The 18,594-nt window shown below is 34.8% G+C and overlaps 1 protein-coding gene and 1 long non-coding RNA gene across 2 annotated transcripts; one reads left to right on the top strand and one right to left on the bottom strand.

Annotated features, from left to right (window-relative positions):
• Window positions 1-3,493: 3,493 nt before the first annotated feature.
• On the bottom strand, window positions 3,494-7,616 carry LOC148801112 (uncharacterized). Its single transcript, XR_016083797.1, has 3 exons — window positions 7,489-7,616; window positions 5,210-5,258; window positions 3,494-3,836 (listed from the first exon to the last, which is right to left on the bottom strand). It is a non-coding gene; the product is annotated as an uncharacterized LOC148801112 (long non-coding RNA).
• A 1,699-nt stretch (window positions 7,617-9,315) lies between these two features.
• LOC104595000 (gibberellin 2-beta-dioxygenase 6-like) lies at window positions 9,316-15,119 on the top strand. Its single transcript, XM_010255549.2, has 3 exons — window positions 9,316-10,142; window positions 11,752-12,076; window positions 14,544-15,119. The coding sequence occupies exons 1-3, from the start codon at window positions 9,637-9,639 to the stop codon at window positions 14,772-14,774; spliced, it is 1,062 nt and encodes a 353-aa protein (XP_010253851.2). The 5' UTR covers window positions 9,316-9,636; the 3' UTR covers window positions 14,775-15,119.
• The last annotated feature ends 3,475 nt before the right edge of the window (window positions 15,120-18,594 follow it).

The following is an 18,594-nucleotide window of genomic DNA, read 5'->3' on the forward strand; positions in this document are numbered from 1 at the left end:
TTTTAAATATATTTCCAGAAAATATCTTAAAAACTTCAGTTTTCAGAATAGATATTTCCTTCTAGGCTTCTATGTCCTTTTTGTACAGGAGCAAAACCGAAACCGACTGAAACCGACCCAACCTGACTCAAACCGACCAGGTCGGTTTTGCTTAACACTGGGTCGGTTTCGGTTTCCATCTCAGGTAACCCGACCAGGTCGGGTCGGTTGGGAAAACCCAAGTAAACCGACCCAACCCGATCCGTGAACAACCCTAGTTTCAATTGTTTAAACCTTGCCTGCCTTTCCCTACCTTTTTCTTCAAACCAAATATAGCCTAAGGCATTGTCATACACAATTTAAAATGCCAACTTTACCCTTTATTAATTTATTATGCCTAACAACTTTCAGAAGAATAATTTCCTCTATTCTTTTTGAATGATTTAAGGCATGGTTTTTAAAACCGAACTGGTGATCGAACTGGTCAAGGGTCTGATTACCGGTTCGAACGGTCCGATCGTTTGACCTGAATGGCCAATCCATTCTGACAAAAAAAAAATTTTTAAAATGGTCAAAATCGTTCGAACAGTTAACCAACCGGTTCAGCGGTTTGTTGACCAAAATCAACGGTTTTGGGGAAAAAAGCGGGTTTGGGGAAAAACGGAACCGGTCAGGTGACTGGTTCCCGGTTTTTTTGGTTCGACCATCCGATTCGGTTTGGTTTTGAAAACCATGCTTCAAGGTAAAAAAAGGTTGAAATAAAATAAAGGGAGGTGAATTTATTCTTTTTGAAGTATCATAGTACATCTAAATGAAGTTGGTTAAGGATAAATTTGGTGCCTGTTTGGCAAGTCTTTTTCAGAATGTGTTGCAAGATTTGATGGTTAAAAGACTAGGTGTGCTTTTGCAAGTAGATCATGAAAATATGTGTTATGTAATATATGAATGTCTCATGTGTGGGCCAACAAACCATTCATTTAGCACATTTGGGACCCACATACAGGTCAACATTCATTTCATAGTTGTGGGCCCCTCGTGCACTTACCATAAATGGGCCCCACATTAAGTCCACATATGCATATCCATCACTATGGGGTCCACAAATATTTTTTCAAGGTGGGCCCCACATACATTTCAACATATATATAGTACGTAATGTGGACCCCACAAACATTTCAGCATAAAAATAATACATAATGTGGACCCCACAAACATTTCAGCATAAAAATAATACATAATGTGGGCCCCACATGCAATTCTAACTATGTATATCCTTCATGGAGTTCATAAATATTTTTTCAATGTGGGTTCCACATACATTTCAACATATACATAATGCATTAATGTGGGCCCCACATGCCATTCCAGCTATGTGTACCCTTCATTATGGAGTTCATAAATATTTTTTCAATGGGGTCCCCACATACATTTCAACATATGCATAAGGCATTAATGTGGGCCCCACATGTAAGTCCACTTATGCATGTCATTCATTTTGAAACCTATAAATATTTTTCAAGGTGGGTTCCATGTACATCTGACATATGCATAATGCATTAATGTGGGCCCCACATGCAATTTTTATCCTTCATTATGGAGTCCATAAATATTTTTTTCAATGTGGGCCCCACATACACTTCAACATATGCATAATACATAATGTGGACCCCATATGTATATACCATTGGTGGGACCCACTTACACATTCAAATTTTTTGTACATGTTAGTAGCATAATAACCTTAATTTTAATAATACAACTTTAGTGTAATACAACTACAAAGATATCCAAAATGGAAAAGCCATACGCCGGTTCATGATAGGGGCATACTAACCACACTTCTAGTGGTATCTATCCTACTTTCAGGCTAATAAAACGATAATCAAAATTAGCAAAAAAATGATCAAACACATCATGGCACAACAACAAGCACAAGCCCCAATTGCAACAACCCACTCTTTCTTGTAATTTGCATGTTCATGAGCAATATTATGTTGTTCAATGATGTGGACTTCTGATTCTTTTGGGGGTGTAGTTATCTGCACACATGAAGTCATATTCATGTGGCTGAAAGAAAAAAATGTTAACAATTTTCAATCCATGTCAAGCACAAGTATTGATCAATATGGTTTTTTGGGTATTGGACTTATACCTCACCGATTGGACATTTATAAAACCATCTTCTGTAATTTTTCTCGATTTTTGCCATCCACAATTTCATACGTCCACGCCCACATGGACACATCGGTCCCCTTCGATTTGTTGCCATGACTAAATAACAAAACAATTGAATATCATATCACAATAAAATTGTTTGTAACCTAACAAATGATTTGTGAAATTTCCAACAAGCACATGATCACTAGTCGAGAACATACCAATGTCATAATTAAAAACACATAAGCATTAATTGTTCAATAATTCATTGAAATCCCTAACTAATTTGATTGCCTCCTGCGTATATTTTTTGGGTGGGTGCGATTGATACGTAAGTTGTAATGATCAGCCATCTTGAACATAATTTCATCACGAACTTATTCCATCCGTCCAGATGCCTAGGATCCTACATCAATAGTTGTTGGTGTTGTACCATGAAACATTCCTCCCTCTCCTTCAACGAGAACACCATCTTGAAGGAAGCCATTCCAAAACACATATTGGATTCTCGATAATCGAATGGAATTATGTAACATACAACAAGCAAATACAATTCTAATTTGCTTGTGAACGTATGGAGGCATCAACTTTAGTATTGTGAATCTTGCCTTAAGAACACCGAAGCAACGTTCTATGACATTCCTCAATGAAGAATGAATATAATTAAAGTACTCTTCGGCATTCTTGGATCAACCATCTCTTCCTTGAAAGTCTCTTAAATGATATCTCTCTGGTCGACATAGAGACAAAAATCCAAGCATATTTGTATAACCCGAGTCAACTACGTAATATTTTCCTATATGATAGAACAAATGTATTAGTGTATTGAATAAAAAACTTTGGTGAGTTATTTGATAATTTTGCTAACTTTCTGGTGGCAGTGGGAACATATTGTCGGGGTTTTGAATTGTCTCCAAGAAAACTCTTGAATCATGTGCAACACCCTCCCATCCTGCCTCAACAAAAGTGACGAGCATATCAAACGAACATGCACACATCACATTCTGGGTGGTTGTTGATTTTCTTCCCCTAAATAGAACTTGATCACCAGATGGAACACAAACATGAACATGGGTTCCATCTATTGCACTTACACAATTTTGCAGATGAAAAAAATAATCCAGTTTGGTGATGGATTTTTTAATAAAGAATAAATAATTAAAAAAATTATCTCGCATATAGTATGAGATACCTCAAACCATGGATAATATTTTGGACTGTTGAGTATCTTAGGCTGTACAGTAGTTAGATCACCGAGTTGTACAATTTCCTTGCCAAATTCACAAATTGCCTTTAATGCAGAACTAAAGTGTTGAAAGCGGTCTGTAGTATCTCTATTTGATTTGTTGTATCCTATGATCTTTAAAAGAATTTCAACCTGTTCATCAGTTGATACATGTCTACTATCTTTCACTAACCCTCGCTGTCTCAATGCACCTACTAGGCTAACAAATGCTTCTGGGGTCATTCTAAACATTTCCAAACACCTATTACCTTAATTGCATACGACATTTTTCAACCACTTTTACCTGTTCAAAATGTCATTGTGGTAAGGTGTCTTTGAGAGATACATTTCTTCCTTCTCAAGTTCCTTCGCAATGAGGACATTTGGCATCATTTGCTGCTCTTCATCATCTACAACAGCAGCCAAAATTCCTTGCAACACTACCCTCTTGGTTGGATTATCAACCATTGTAAATCTGATACAACATTTACTTATAAACATAAGGCTTTATGTTTGATTAATTGCAAACCTGCACATCATAAATTAAGGACCAAATGTGCTACCCTATCCATTAAACCATCCAAACAATAATTAATAAGCAATCCACAAAACTATATAATACCATATGAATTGTATCTACTGAAACCATTGTTCAATCCTACACATATGAAGTAGTTTAAGAAGTCATAACAATTCTAAACAATTGTTCTCTTAAAACATTAAAAAAAAGGGTTCATGGATGAGAACATAACATTCAAGAATCTAACGATTAAGGACACCGAACACCCAATTCTTCCTAAGATTAACAGGCACGTTCATGAACCACTCTCTTGCATCCGACTTCTCAAACACTTCATAAAGTTTTAGGTAGTCATTATGATCCAACCCTTCAAAAGAATTCAATTCTGCTAAAACATTGCTCATAGAGACATGATTCTCCGATTTTTTATTCATTCCATTAATTGCTTCCACCAACTTCTCAAATCTCTTATCTACTGATACATTTTGTTCAAAAATTGCATCAGAAAATTCAGATGGTCTCTTCCTATGAGCATTTTTCTTGGTGGTTGTAATAGAAATTTGATCACCATCAATATTGGCTGAATCAGCAATGCCAGGTGATGGTTGTTGAACTTCTTCAAGGTGTGGATCATTGGAGACATGCCCGTCCTCCCGGGGTGGAGATTCTATTCCACGTGCTAGAGATGTAGAGAACCTTCCTGTAGGTGTGGTACCCCCAAATATAATTTCAAGGCTGTTATACTCTGGACAACCCATACTACAAAACCTTTTCGCCTTGAGGTTAGCCTAAAAAAATAAGGGGACACCAATCAATATATACATTTACATACATATAAAGTCACAAATAAAGATGATCTCTAAATAAATTCAAAGTTCAGAAAATACCAACAAATAATTCTCCCATGTCTCTAGGGTGGCTACAACCATCTGCTTCTCCTCGTCCCAGCCAAATCCCGTTTGTCCGAACCTTAATTTCTTAAACTCCTTATACCTACTTTTTAGATCTTGTATTTTGTTATTAAAGGATTTAGTGTTGAACTTCAACCCAACTTGTGCAAAAAAACTTTGTTGAACATCCCATTTGGTTTTAGACACCCAGAAACCATTCTCTCACTTTGTACTTGAAGTACTAGTAAATCTATGAAAACATTTTCTTGCGCAAGAGCCCAATTTGCATTAATAATGGGTGCATCATCAAATGTTGTGGTATTGACTACACTATTTTCCATTTATATAATAATCATATCATTAGTTACTATCGAAGTGCTAGAATCATTTTAAATTTTGTGTTGAATAAGCAAATAGCACAAGTATGGAATTACTTACAGTGATAGGAGTCACCTGTGGTAGATGAACCCAAAAAATATGCAAATGGCTGTAATATAAAGTTGCACAAAAAAAGAAAACAAAGTTTGATATCTTTAGCAAACTTGCTGGTACAACCCCCAAGCAACCAAGTTCACCACCTTATAAAGATACATTAAAAAAATAGGTGTATGTAAACATGTCTTTTTACATCAGATCTACAACATGAAGTTTACGATGAAACAAAACAATTTAATAGTGGAAAATTATATGATATATATAAACAGGTGGAGAAGCATATGATATATTGTAAACAGGTGGAGAAGCATATGATATATGTAAGCAGGTCTTTCATAACTCTGTGGATTGCATTGTTGATTAGAACTATTCATTGGAACACTCCCTTAATTAGCTTCAGGTTTTATTTTTTTTGCTGCAATGCAAATAAATAAAATAAAGTAGAAACTGAAACAAAAATAAATAAGAATTTACACCGAAATCATCATTGGTGTCTACTATGTCAAGCCTCATTAAAAACTATTCTTAATGAATTTTACTGATAATACATAATATCCAAATTAATTTTGATGGATAATATTTCATTCAAATTCAAATATTATTGCTAACAGAAATTCAAATCTACATATATTTGATTTGGATCCAAACCATTTACAACCTTGAATAACAATGAAAGGTCTAGAGAGATATGCAACTCTGTCTGGTTTGGGTTTGAGGCCAATTTGATTAAGTAGCATGCTTTTTAGGCCCTAATTGAATTAGATTGGATGAGTGTGTACTTCTAGAGGGTCGGTGTATGCATGCTTTTTACAAATACTTATGTCTCACATGTTCAAATACCAATCTTTATAGCTTGGAACCAACTAGCAATAGAAGTGATTCTGATGGAGCAAAATCTGTTTCACCCAATTTTTATTGATTGGAACCCAGTAGCCAAAATTTGTTTCACCCAATCTTTATAGATTGTAACCAACTAGATCAATAAATAGAAATGATTCTGATGCACCTAGATCAATAAACTGAGCTTCCACATTGTGCCTTTGCATAAAAAATTATTGATTGCTTTACTCCGACATTAGAGAAAAAGTATGAATCCCGAAGCATCATAACCCAAAGAAATTAAAAAAAAAGAAAAATCAGTATACATCTGGCAAAACAGTTAGGTGATAACTGTTATTCACTCCATTACATAGGTCAAAGATATTTCATAATCCCTAGTGAATGTGACACGATGCATGAAATCTAGGGCTTATGAACAAGGACAGCTCTCCACCCAAAATGAATTATTGGCCAAGCAAGGCAGTCCAGCTTCCAATCACAACTAGTAGTTAGTCAACAAGATTAAATCACATTAATTCAATTACAGTGGAATTGTGTTTCTCTTTGTTGCTTTGGACTAATGTGTGGTAGATCATAGATATATAAATGCATTGGATCTTTTTTTTATCTATCTATAATCAAAATTCAAAATGATTGTACTTTGAGACAAATGTACAGAGAATCAAAGGTTAAAGCTCAATATGATCCTGCACAACTAAAGTTTTGCATAGCAGCATTGTAAACTATAAGTGTTAAAAGATTGATAACGAGTGTAAACTCCAAAACAGAGAGGTGAGAGGTGGGTCTTTTCACCAACTCTAATCACACAAATCACAAACATCGATCTTAGACCGCCCTAATATTATTTACAAGAGGTGGACCTCATGGCCTACACATGGATATATAATGTCTAGAGTAGATATTTAGGATGAGGATGGTGTGACGTCCATGGGAGCTACATTACAGGGGGTTGGGACATTCCACTGAGAGTTATTGGTAAGACAGGATAGAAAAGAAGAGGCTGAGCTAGCAATTAACTCTCAGTAAAGAGTAAAAGGTTTAGAAGGAAGGTGTCCCATTGTGTCTCATTCGCTCAGATCAAGTCGTACTGAGGAGGACAAGGCAGAGAACAATGGACAGAAGTGGCAAAACAATATCGACTTTCTTCATCGAGAAAGCTTCTACTTTTCAAAGAGAGTGCTGATAAGAAAGGGACTTATGCAGGTAGACACTAGACAACAATGAGAATGATCAAAATTTGTTGAAAATCAGGGAGCCACAGTGAAAATTAAAGAGAAACAATTTTGGGGAAAATTAGGGAGGATAGTAGGGAAATGGTTTTGGTAGGATTGGAAGCTGTAGGTTGGCTTAAGGGGTTCCAAACGAAGAAGGGTTTATACTATAACAACAACAATAGGAGACGAAGAAGAAATTCCAGACAAAGAAGGGAAATGGGGTTGTACCTGTCTTGTTAGTAAGTTTTCAAACCTCTGATCATTGTAAGTTACCCTGATGGTATACCTGCAAAAAGGAGAGAAAGATTAGCTCGCATGAAGAAGAAAAAGAGCAAAAAGACACTTGAAGAAGAAGAGAATATTACGCAGGTCGACAATGGCGGAGCTGAGAGCTAGGGGTCGAAACATCTGAGAGTTTTATCGAAGGATTGGCATTTTGTCACAAGCGTGTGCGTTGTGGCACACATTCGAAGAAGACAGAAGATTGTGGAAGCTTCATTTGAAGCTTCCTGAAAAAGCCCAAATTCGGTCTTTTCTTGTCTTTTGTGGGCTGTGCCCTTTTACAAATAGATCTATCATTTACCAAATGGGAAAAGCCTGAAAATCGAGCTTCCAGGCTTCTAAACAGCCGAAAGCCCGCACGAACAGACTTGCCAAATACGGCCTTGGTATTCAAAAAAAAACATAATACATTATAACAACATTTTCCTATTAAAAAAAAATACATTATAACAACATTTTCCATCCGAAAGCTAATGGAAGAGAGGTATTTTCACTTTTTTTTTACAAAACTACAGAGGAGGTTATTGTTAGGGTAAAAAATAAGGAAGGTTTATTAGATTGTTAGAAACCCTAGGGAAGTTTTTATAATTTTTTTAAAGTTCATAAGTAAAAGAAGATCTTAATATTTGACCGAAACTCCAAAGGAGGTAATCTATCAAAAAGAAGAAAAAAAATCCAAAGGAGGTATATTTAGTTTACCATAGAAATAATTAACTTGGGAATTCCAGCCCCACTTCACCTAAGCTCATTTTTTTTTTCATTAATGAAGCTCAAATTAATTTTTATAAAGTGACCTATCTTACCCCATATCTTACAAGTTACAACACATTGAACAATCCTTGGTTTAGCTGTGACCCACATGTCAATTATGCATTGTGTTTCATATTTTCTTTTTCCTAAATTCATGGGTTTAAGGGTGTCAACAGAGTTAATTTGAAGAGAAACAGATAATATTCAAATTTGAATAATCAAATATGAAAAGAGCACCCAAATTCAAATTTGATTGAACAATCAAATATTCAAATTCAGCCAATTAATTCGAATCTTCAAACCCAATTCATGATCATCATGATCATCACCTCATATTGCAATTTGTTTAGCTGAGATTGATTTCTGTTGGAAGCAGTTTGCTCCTCCTTTTCGGCATCTCATATCTTTTGCGCTGTTCATAGAGGTTTCATGGGCTGTTTGTTTCAATTCCCAGTGCTCTAGATTACTTCTTTGTTGTTCATCAGCAAGTTTAATCATCTCTCCATTGTTATAATTTTCACTTGCTGTTAATTTGTATATTTTATAGATTTGTAATCCGAGAATTTATGGATGAAGTTTTTGAATTCTTGGCTTCAAAAGAAATCATCATCGAAGCCTTAGATATCCAAATTCAATCCAATCAGATATCATTATTTATTTTTTATTTGACAACACAATCACCAATGGGGACTGCATTACTATTAAAGAGTCCGTCAGAGACAACAGAAAAATCCCAAGAAAAAAACTTGGTGATGAGAGATCTTCAATTTGTAATGAGTTCAATGGGAGACGATTATTTACCAATGTTTCAATGCTGCCATGATTTCTCGTTACAATTTCCTACATGTGTAGCGCATGCATAAGCCTAAAAGAAGAATATATATAGAAATGTCAGAGATTCACAGTAGTGGAGATATCTGTGCTGTTTAGGAAGTGGAATGAACCAATAACTTTCATCCAGAGACCAGGGCCACGCTATCGATCGTTGCAGGAGGTGGAATGAACTGATGATAACTTCCATTCAGCGCCCACCTTGTCGTCGATACAAAGTCAAAAAGAAGAGTTAGGCCATTGCATGGTCCTCCCTAGGTAGCTCCTTTTTATCACCTTCACCCATCAGTCCATCTCCTTTTTTCTTGTCTTTTCTCCTTGTGCTTAGTCCTCGATCCCACAGTACTCTCTAATTAAACCCCCTTAATTTGTTCATATATCTTCTCTGCCAGAGTCAGACTACTGCATCATCAATATTCATCACACAATTCACATATATACTTGGGTTTCTAGCATTCCTCTGGATTATTCTCGTTTATTGATTGGTAACGTTTCTCTGGCATTTGGGGTTGCATGAAAACCATGAGTACTGATCCAAAATTTGCACCAGACAGCTCAGACCCACCTCTGCTAGATCAGTACACAGCATTGTTACACCGCTCAGCTGGACAAGTTTACACAACTCGGGGCGACGGTAGGCAGCATGGAGTGGTGGAGGAATGTGGACTACTCCCGGTAATAGATCTTGGTGGTCTGTGGAGCAACGACGGAGGGAAGCGGCAGGCTTGTGCAGCGGATATCGTGAGGGCGTCGTCGGAGTGGGGCTTCTTCCAGGTGGTGAACCATAACATAAGTCCCCAGCTTCTGGGTGAGATGAGGAGAGAGCAAGTCAAGGTGTTTGAGACACCTTTCCAGAGAAAAGCTAGTGGTCATGGTGGATTTCTCAACGATTCATACAGGTGGGGAAATTCTACTGCGACTTGTCCCAACCAATTATCTTGGTCTGAGGCTTTCCATATTCCTCTCACCAAGATATCAGATGAGGCTTTTTATCAAGACCTTACCTATCTATCTCTAAGGTATTATTATACGTTGGTTCACTAACTTGACATTTTGAGTTTAATTGTTGGTTTTGAAGAATATATATAAGCTTCCACTTGCCTTAAGCTTCTCTTATATATACTGATGAGCATCAGTTGTAATAATCTCTCTCTCTCTAACATGCCCTAGGGCTGATTCCATTACTATATTTTTAAATTACAAACCTTCATCCTATAGGTTTTTATTCTTTCACACGCCCTTTTCGGCTTGAAGTGTGGGTACACAATCATATATAGCTTATGTTGAAACTTAATAATTATAATAAAAATTGGAAAAGATCAAACATTGAACCATCTGGTCAAAAAAGCTCTGATACCATGTTAAGAAACCCTCCAACGTAAAAAAAATTAAACAGTTAGCTGAGGTCCAATGCCAAACATGCATCTACTTTCTATTCTTATTCTATTGTTTATTGGAGATCGAGTTTAATTTATAGGTAGCTAGAAAGTTAGGTGCTGTTTGATAGCACTTCTTAGACCTTTGAAGTTTGAAAATATTGCTTTTCAGACGCCAAAGGTGTTTGAAAGTGTATTTGAATTTTGGTCTAAAATGAATTTTTAGATCTAAAGTAATAAGACCCATGCTAGATGTTGGACGTGCTCATACGCATTTCAAACCTAGCCGAAAGTACAAAATACCCTTGATTAAAGACAAGCATATGTTTCTCCCTCTCACTGTTCATCTTCTCCACTTGATGCAACAGAAAATCAGTGGCGGCAAGTGACTCTCTCTCTCTCTCTCTTCTTTCCTCTTTTTCTTCTTCTTCCTTTCTGGTCCCGCGGCTTTTGTCCTCTGTTTTTCATTTTCGATTGCCACTATAGCTTACAACAATGGAATTCTCTTTCTCTTTCTGAATGTCAATACTCGAGTATATGAGAACGACTGCAAATCACTGTAACCACATAAGATGAGAACAAAGAGGTTGGAAAAGGACCAATCGTCGAACCAACTGCAAATCACATTAACCATAGAAGATGAGAACGAAGAGGTTGGAAAAAGGCCAACCGTCGAACTGACTACAAATCACTCTAATTGGACGGTTGAGGTGCCGCCAGCCGATGCAAACACCGAGCTCTGTCTTCTCCTTGGCGGAACTCAATACCCATTAACAGTGGCAGGATTGTTATCAAGAGGAATTGACTGAAAGATCATCGAGGCCGGTTACATATTTTATTTTTTATTAATTATTAACTATTTTATTACTTCTTCATTGGAATTTATTCATATTTTTCAATATTATTTGATTTTAATAAATTACTTTTTTTTTATAATTTTTACTAAATAGTATGTTCTAATGGTAAAATAGTAAAATCAAGGAATTTCAGATATTAAAGATTTAATCCAACACAAACAAGTTTATCTATCCAAAACCTCTAAAAAATAAAAAAGTATCTATGTCTCTTTTCAGATTTCAAACATAGATAATATATCTTTTTAATTTTTCAAATTTCATATTTCAAATTTATCAAATGCCGCTACCTTAGATTTCAAGTCACTACTGATGAGTTGAGAGGTGGTGGAAGATGGTGATTGGAATGTTAATTACTAATTAAGTTGTAAATTAACGCTAGCTAGCCGGTGATGCAGGGAAGTGATGAGGAAATTGGCTACAGCCATGTCGGAAGTTGCCCGGTTGCTGGCAAGTGTTTTAGCAGAGAATCTGGGTCATCCAAGAGCTCTTTTCGACGAATATTGCAACGAGAACACATGTTTTCTTCGATTGAATCACTACCCACGATGCCCAATCTCATCATCAGATATCCATGGCTTAGTACCTCATACAGACAGCGACTTTCTAACAATACTTTATCAAGATCAAATTGGTGGATTACAACTAATGAAGGATTCCAGATGGGTCTCTGTACAACCCAATCAAGATGCACTGGTCGTCAATATAGGTGATCTTTTTCAGGTATATATATGCTTATCCTGATGATATGATTTGACCTGATTCATATTTACTTTTAAAATCCGATATATATATATATATATATATAATTGAATAAACTAATTGTCTTTTCAAATCATTAATGGTGAATTAATCACTTATCTTTCAAATTAAAGCAAAACTATTTCAGAAGTGAGTGAGTGAGTGGGTCTATTATTCAAAGGGATGAATGAAAGGGGGAAACCCACTTAAATAATTATTACTTAGATTCAAATACAAGTGGGCATTTATAGGGAGACTCAGGAAACCTCCCTTAGGGGGGGGAGGGGGGGGGGGGGGGGCGGTCAGCCACTATATTGAAATTTCCAAGCCTTTGGTGGCCGGCCCCTACCTTATGCAATTATTTATTTATTTATTTTTTGTGGTGGCAGGGGTGGGGAGGGTGGTTGAGCTCTTTCCCTCCACCCCACACCAGTTGTTTCCTGTTTCCAAATGTCATCTTTTACTGTATTACACAAGTTAAGCCGTATGTGAAGGATATTGTAAAAATGCTTTTTAACTTTTGAAAATTTATTAAGAAAAGGTGCAACATTGCCTCATTGCCTTTTCTTTCATTCTTTGGAATTTTATATATTATACAGAAGGTATAGTGCTGAATTGGTGGAATTTAAGAGGCACAAAGAAGAAATACATAGATAATGGTTAATAAAATTAACATTTAGGTTCACTTTGTTTGTAATACAGATATCGAATCAGGGTATTTATATATTACGGTTCGCGTTTGTAAGCATTTGTTTGACATGTAAAAAAGTAAAGATTATCAGATCAAAGATGTATTTTTTAACATTTTTTATATTCTAAAAATAGATCATTACTGTACCTATTTTTTGGATAAAATTTTGTATTCTTTTGATAATCAACTTTTTAATCAAAGTTAAGATAATTGGAGCATTTAATGATGGGACCCATACTTAGCACCGATTTCAAACAAACAAAATAAGTGCAAAAACGATTTAAAATCTGAATCGTGTTTGCATTTATAAGCTGATATGCGGTGTACATATATGCATTTGCATTGCAACCAAATGCAGCCTTAATGTCAAAAGGAAACTATATCTACTATATAAAGGAAAAGGAAAGCATCACCAATATTCCACTCACCTCAATGCTCACATGGACCTCCCTCTCTTCTCATTTTTTTGTACATGTGGTTATTTATTTTTAAATTTAATTTATTAAAATATAAGAAGCCACAATAAAAATGCTCTCAGCTCTTAAATTTGTCTATAGTAAAATCCTTCATTACTCTCTTTAATAAGATCAATCTTAACACTCTCTCTCTCTCTCTCTCAACCCCTTTTAACTCTTAAACTAGGTGCATTACATTAGGTTGGGTTAAGAGCCAACCCAAGACCAACCCTAATTAAATATGGACCTTGGCTTGGACCCAAATTTCTCAACCTAAAGCTAGTCAAATTTCTATTATGCATTGCATGGATTTACTTGCCTGTTGCTAGTTCTAAGTAAACAACAACATCATGCATTACAAACTATATATACAAGGTTGGACATGCCTTTTTCTTGAGTCCCACCTTGTTTATTAGGCCAAGAAAATAAAGAATTGCATAAGCTCATTGTTCAGTAGCATTCCTGGGCAAAATTACATCACAAACTTATGAGGACAATGAACTATTATACTAATAAAGTTGTGATATTTGGTGTACCATTACATGTAGAGGGGCCTTTTACAGCTTAATTACACTAAATCATGGCTATCCATTACAAAGGTAACATAAAATAAGGATTGAATTTCAGAATTTAAGGAGATTAGAAATGGCAAATGTTACAAATAATAGCATTTAAGGTGCTATTTAATTGAAGGGGAAATTTACAATACAAATCCATGAGAACTAATTATGATACTAATAACAACATAATTGCTATTGACTTAAAGGGAAAGACAAGTTGAGAAAAATAAATAATAATATTAATATTAATATTAAGATTAAATTGAATGGGAAAAACTGTCCTTAGAAAACTACTAGAATACAACTAATTGCCTGCTTTCTGTGCGAAGTAATTGAAAATTCCTTTATGCTGTGTTTGGCTGGTGTCTAATTTTATTCGCTCTAGTACAAATGCATGGGAGTGCAAATGAAGAAAATGCTACTTTTAGTTTAATTTTGTTTTGGGTTTTACTTTATTCTGTTTCATGTCTTAATTTACTTTATTTGTACTGCAATCAAACAAAATAAGTTAAAATTTGAAACAAAAATAGGTAAAAAATTACACTCAAATCATTTGCACTGTCATAATTTTACATGTTGTAAATTTATTTGCATTGCAATCAAATACAGCCTTAGGCTCAGTTTGGAGAGAATACAAATACAAATATATAAAATGCAAAACCTTGTCTTTTGTATGCATTTACACTGTATTTGTATTAGTGTCAAATTTGAAAGATTGATTCATTGATTAATACCAAATGCAGGCTTGGAGCAACAACATATACAAGAGCGTAGAGCACAAGGTTATGAGTAATAAAAAGGTGGATAGGTACTCAATAGCCTACTTTCTGTGCCCATCCTATGACTCTCTGATTGGAAGTTTCAAGGAGCCCTCCGTTTACAGGAAATTCACATTTGATGAATACAGGAGACAAGTTCAGGAAGATGTGAAGAAGACTGGCCACAAAGTTGGCCTTCCAAGATTTCTCCTTTAGCTTAAACATATTAACACCGTTAAACTCAGATATTATTATTGGTTGATACCAAGGTTTAAAGTATCGATACGTATTGGTCCGTATCGGCTGATACATATTGTTCTGAGATCTCTCTAATATGCCCTTATAGTGGATGTATCGGGGTCTGACTGGTTCACGGGGTAGAGGAGCTCTAAACCGGTCTCCTAGAACTGGAGGTTTTGAAAAAAGTAAAAAAAAAGGCATCGATTTGCCCATTACACCCTTACCGGCACATCGGATGTATCGATATTTTGAACTTTAATTGATACATGCAGATTGATATTTGAGAGCTCTAATCTAATTTTGATCGATGGAAATATTGGATACATGCTAACTTTCATATTAAATGGTGACAAGTAGCTAGAAGCTGAGTTGAGAATAAAACTTTATTAATAAGCAGCAGAGAGCAATGCAATGAAGATTCTAGTTCCTGTTGAGTCATGCATGGTTGTATTTCTATTTACTATTGTATTAACAAACTCAAAACAAACAGTAAAATGATTCTATAAATTTGCTAGATTAAACAACATCTTTTTTTATATAAATGTGGATTTATGGATTTGATAAATTATTCATTTCATTAACATTTATAAAATCTTAATTTTAAATATATATTATTATTTATTTAAATTACACGTGCACAATAAATTAAATAAAAATTATTTTATTTCATTTCGAGTTGGTAAGATGGTCTAATGGTGTAGAGCTGAGCATATTTCAGATTTGGGTGACCTATGTTTAAGTCTCACTAATTGCAACATGTGATATTTTAACAAGGAGAAAAATGCATGGCGGTGGCGGTCATATTCCCTGTCCTCCGGTTCTGAAATTAATCCCATCCCTGTTGTGAATAAAATTTGTTCTCCATCCCCGATTCCCGACGGGGATGGGTTCCCCGCAGAGACTCAAATCTCCAAATTTTTTTAGACAATAGTTTTTTTTGAAAAAAAATTACTTAAAATAAATAAAAATTTTAAATTACAAACAATATTTTAAATATGTTTATATATATATATATTATAAAATACTATTTATGCATGTCCAAAAATCACATTTTTGAATTTATCAAGTACTCAAACTCCCAAACATGTATTATAGTTTTCAAGGCACCAAGGTGAGGTTAGGATTTTCTATATATCATATTAGGCAATGTTGCCTAATCGCCTAGGTGATAGATTTTTTTAAGTAAAAACATGTATTATATGGTAGTTCCCTAGGTTCCATAATCATATTTTCTTAATAAAGATCCATAATTTTCATAAAAAAAGTATAAACTTCATGTTAAAGTATAGAAAATCAACACATTCCAACATATTCATGAGAAGAAAAAGAAGAAAGAAAAGAAAATTAAAAAAAATATATAGGGGCTGAGCCCCTATTTCTGTTATAGGAAAAGAAGAAAAGAAAAGGTGAAAGAAGAAGAAGAAGAAATTAGTATACAAACACACAAAATTAGTAAAGAAAAATAAGAAAATGTGTTGATTGGACAACATTTTATGTTATTCCTTGCTTATTGGTTCAGGTTTTGAAGTTTTAAGGGTTCAATTCAGCATTTAACAATGTTTGTGTTGATTAAATCCTAAAAAATAAGGAAATAATAAAAATAAATTAGTATATAAACACACGAAATGAATATTTTAATTTAAAAATATCTATTTTATAATTATAACCTCAAAAAATTAAGAATGTAAAAACTTTTTATAACACACTATAGAAAACAACTTAGCTTTTATTGCAATTAATGTAAGAGCATGTACTATGTACTCGTACAAATAATTATTAATTGTATTCCATGCATGGTATTTTGGATGAAACTCAATGCAACTATTAGATTCCAATTCCTCTGTGCAGATGTATAACATTACAAATGACCTAACTAATAGTGTCATATTTGACTTTCATTACAACTAGTGTAAGAATCGGTACTGCATATGTATCAACAAACCTCAAATACCGGTGTATCGTATAATAAAATACAATATGTATCAATAATTTGAACCATATATAGAAGAATTCACTTGATCCAATTCCAATATGAAGAATATAATCCATCTACCATGGACTCTCTACTCTACCAACCATCTAAGCCAAATCTCAGAAAACACAAGAATCTAGAAATAGTTTAAGTTATAGTTCCAGAACTTTGTGATACTATTGATGAAAATAAAGTTAAAAGGATAATGTAAGAGCATGAATCAAAGTAAAACTAAGAATGCATATGAGATGGTTAGAGTTATTTGACTAGAAAGAGTGGACAAAAAAACGTTAGTTAGCCTTACCTTACCTCTACCAGATGACAAATTGTATAAAAAAAAAATGCTATAATTACCAGTCATATAACTATAGAATTTTGGAAGGAATAATAGAAACATGTAATGGAATTGGTTTAGTTATAAGAGGGGTAATGTATAAACTTAGATCCAAACAAATTTTCCTTAGGTCTTTTCTTTTAGCAATTTTGTAATAAACATGGTGTTTGGAAGTGTGGGCACTTTTTGAGACCGATTTTCAATAAAAAATGCCCATGCTTTCAAGACCTGTTTTTTTACAAAAAACGCTTCTGCCATGCAGGCAATGAGCAACACTATGCTGTTTGGTAAGGTGATTTTCATCACCGTTTTTCATGTATGTGCTGACAGGTAAGCACCACATAGGATACACATCAGCCAACCATAGGGGGAAACGGTTCACTGATGCATGAACGCATTTCATGCATCGGTGGGGTCCCGATTTTTAAGGCATGCCCGATTTTTTAATAATCGGCTAAACCAAACAATGAAATACATGGACATTTGTTGAAATGCCTATGTAGATCTAACGTGGCACCGTTTTTTATGAAAAACAGCCATGGTTCCTAACATCCCCAAAATCCAAGGTGGCCACCCATCCACTTGGGGTAAACTTTGGAGTCTCAAAAAAAGTTTATACAAGAGATCAACCAATCATGCAAGTCAAATGCCAGAGCTCTTCTTCCTCTTACTACATTATGGCTTCTTGTTGCTCCTATTCTCATTATAAGTGGTATAAAATCTATACTCCCCAATACCTGAACCCTAGGTGGAAAGTTAAGATTAAAATTAGCTAACTGATTTCTCTCTCTCATTGATTGCCTAGCAGTGATTCTTTTCATGTAGAAGTGAGAGCAAAATAGTGAATTAAGACTCTTAGGATCCGTTTGGTTTGTATTCAGAATCAGAATTGAAATAGCCTATTCTCATAGTCTGTTTGGTTCAGACAGGAAATGGAATCGGAATTGAAATAAGCTGGAATGAAATTTCATTCGCAAGGGAGAGGGAGGGAATGGGAATGGGGTTCCAATTCCACCCATTCCAATTTCGATTCTAGACCCCTATTCCCATTAACCAAATGGGCCCTTAATGTTTTAGACATAACCATATAATCCTCATTGTCATCATTCATGTGTCTTCACTCTTGGGTTCTGTACCTTTGCTTATTAAAGCATCCTAACTCAATGTTTAAGAAAAATACCTGGAAATGGAACCACTTTTTCCTTCAATGGTGGGTCAACGGTCAACTATCCTGATCAAAAGGGTCAACCCTTGATGTCATGGATCAAAACATCATCATCCAAGGCTTATCCCAATTATATGGGATTGGCTATAAGGTTCCTATTTCACCATTTCATTTTGTTCAATGCCATATACATTATTAAATTATGGGCATTTAAATCATTTTTCACTACTTCAACCCATGTTCTTATTTGGTCAGTTTGACAGTTGACTTATTCGACCCAGTGATCGGGTTACAGATTATACACTGAATATATACAAACTTTTAA

The sequence above is a fragment of the Nelumbo nucifera genome, chromosome 3 (genome assembly GCF_055504915.1).
Source record: "Nelumbo nucifera cultivar China Antique chromosome 3, China Antique-T2T, whole genome shotgun sequence".
Classification (NCBI taxonomy): domain Eukaryota; kingdom Viridiplantae; phylum Streptophyta; class Magnoliopsida; order Proteales; family Nelumbonaceae; genus Nelumbo; species Nelumbo nucifera.

Excerpts from the sequence above, each read along its gene's own strand:
- LOC104595000 (XM_010255549.2), top strand. The coding sequence starts at position 9,637 with ATGAAAACCATGAGTACTGATCCAAAATTTGCACCAGACAGCTCAGAC. Across the intron at positions 10,143-11,751 it reads CTTACCTATCTATCTCTAAG|GGAAGTGATGAGGAAATTGG; the intron begins GTATTATTATAC and ends CCGGTGATGCAG. Across the intron at positions 12,077-14,543 it reads ATATAGGTGATCTTTTTCAG|GCTTGGAGCAACAACATATA; the intron begins GTATATATATGC and ends TACCAAATGCAG.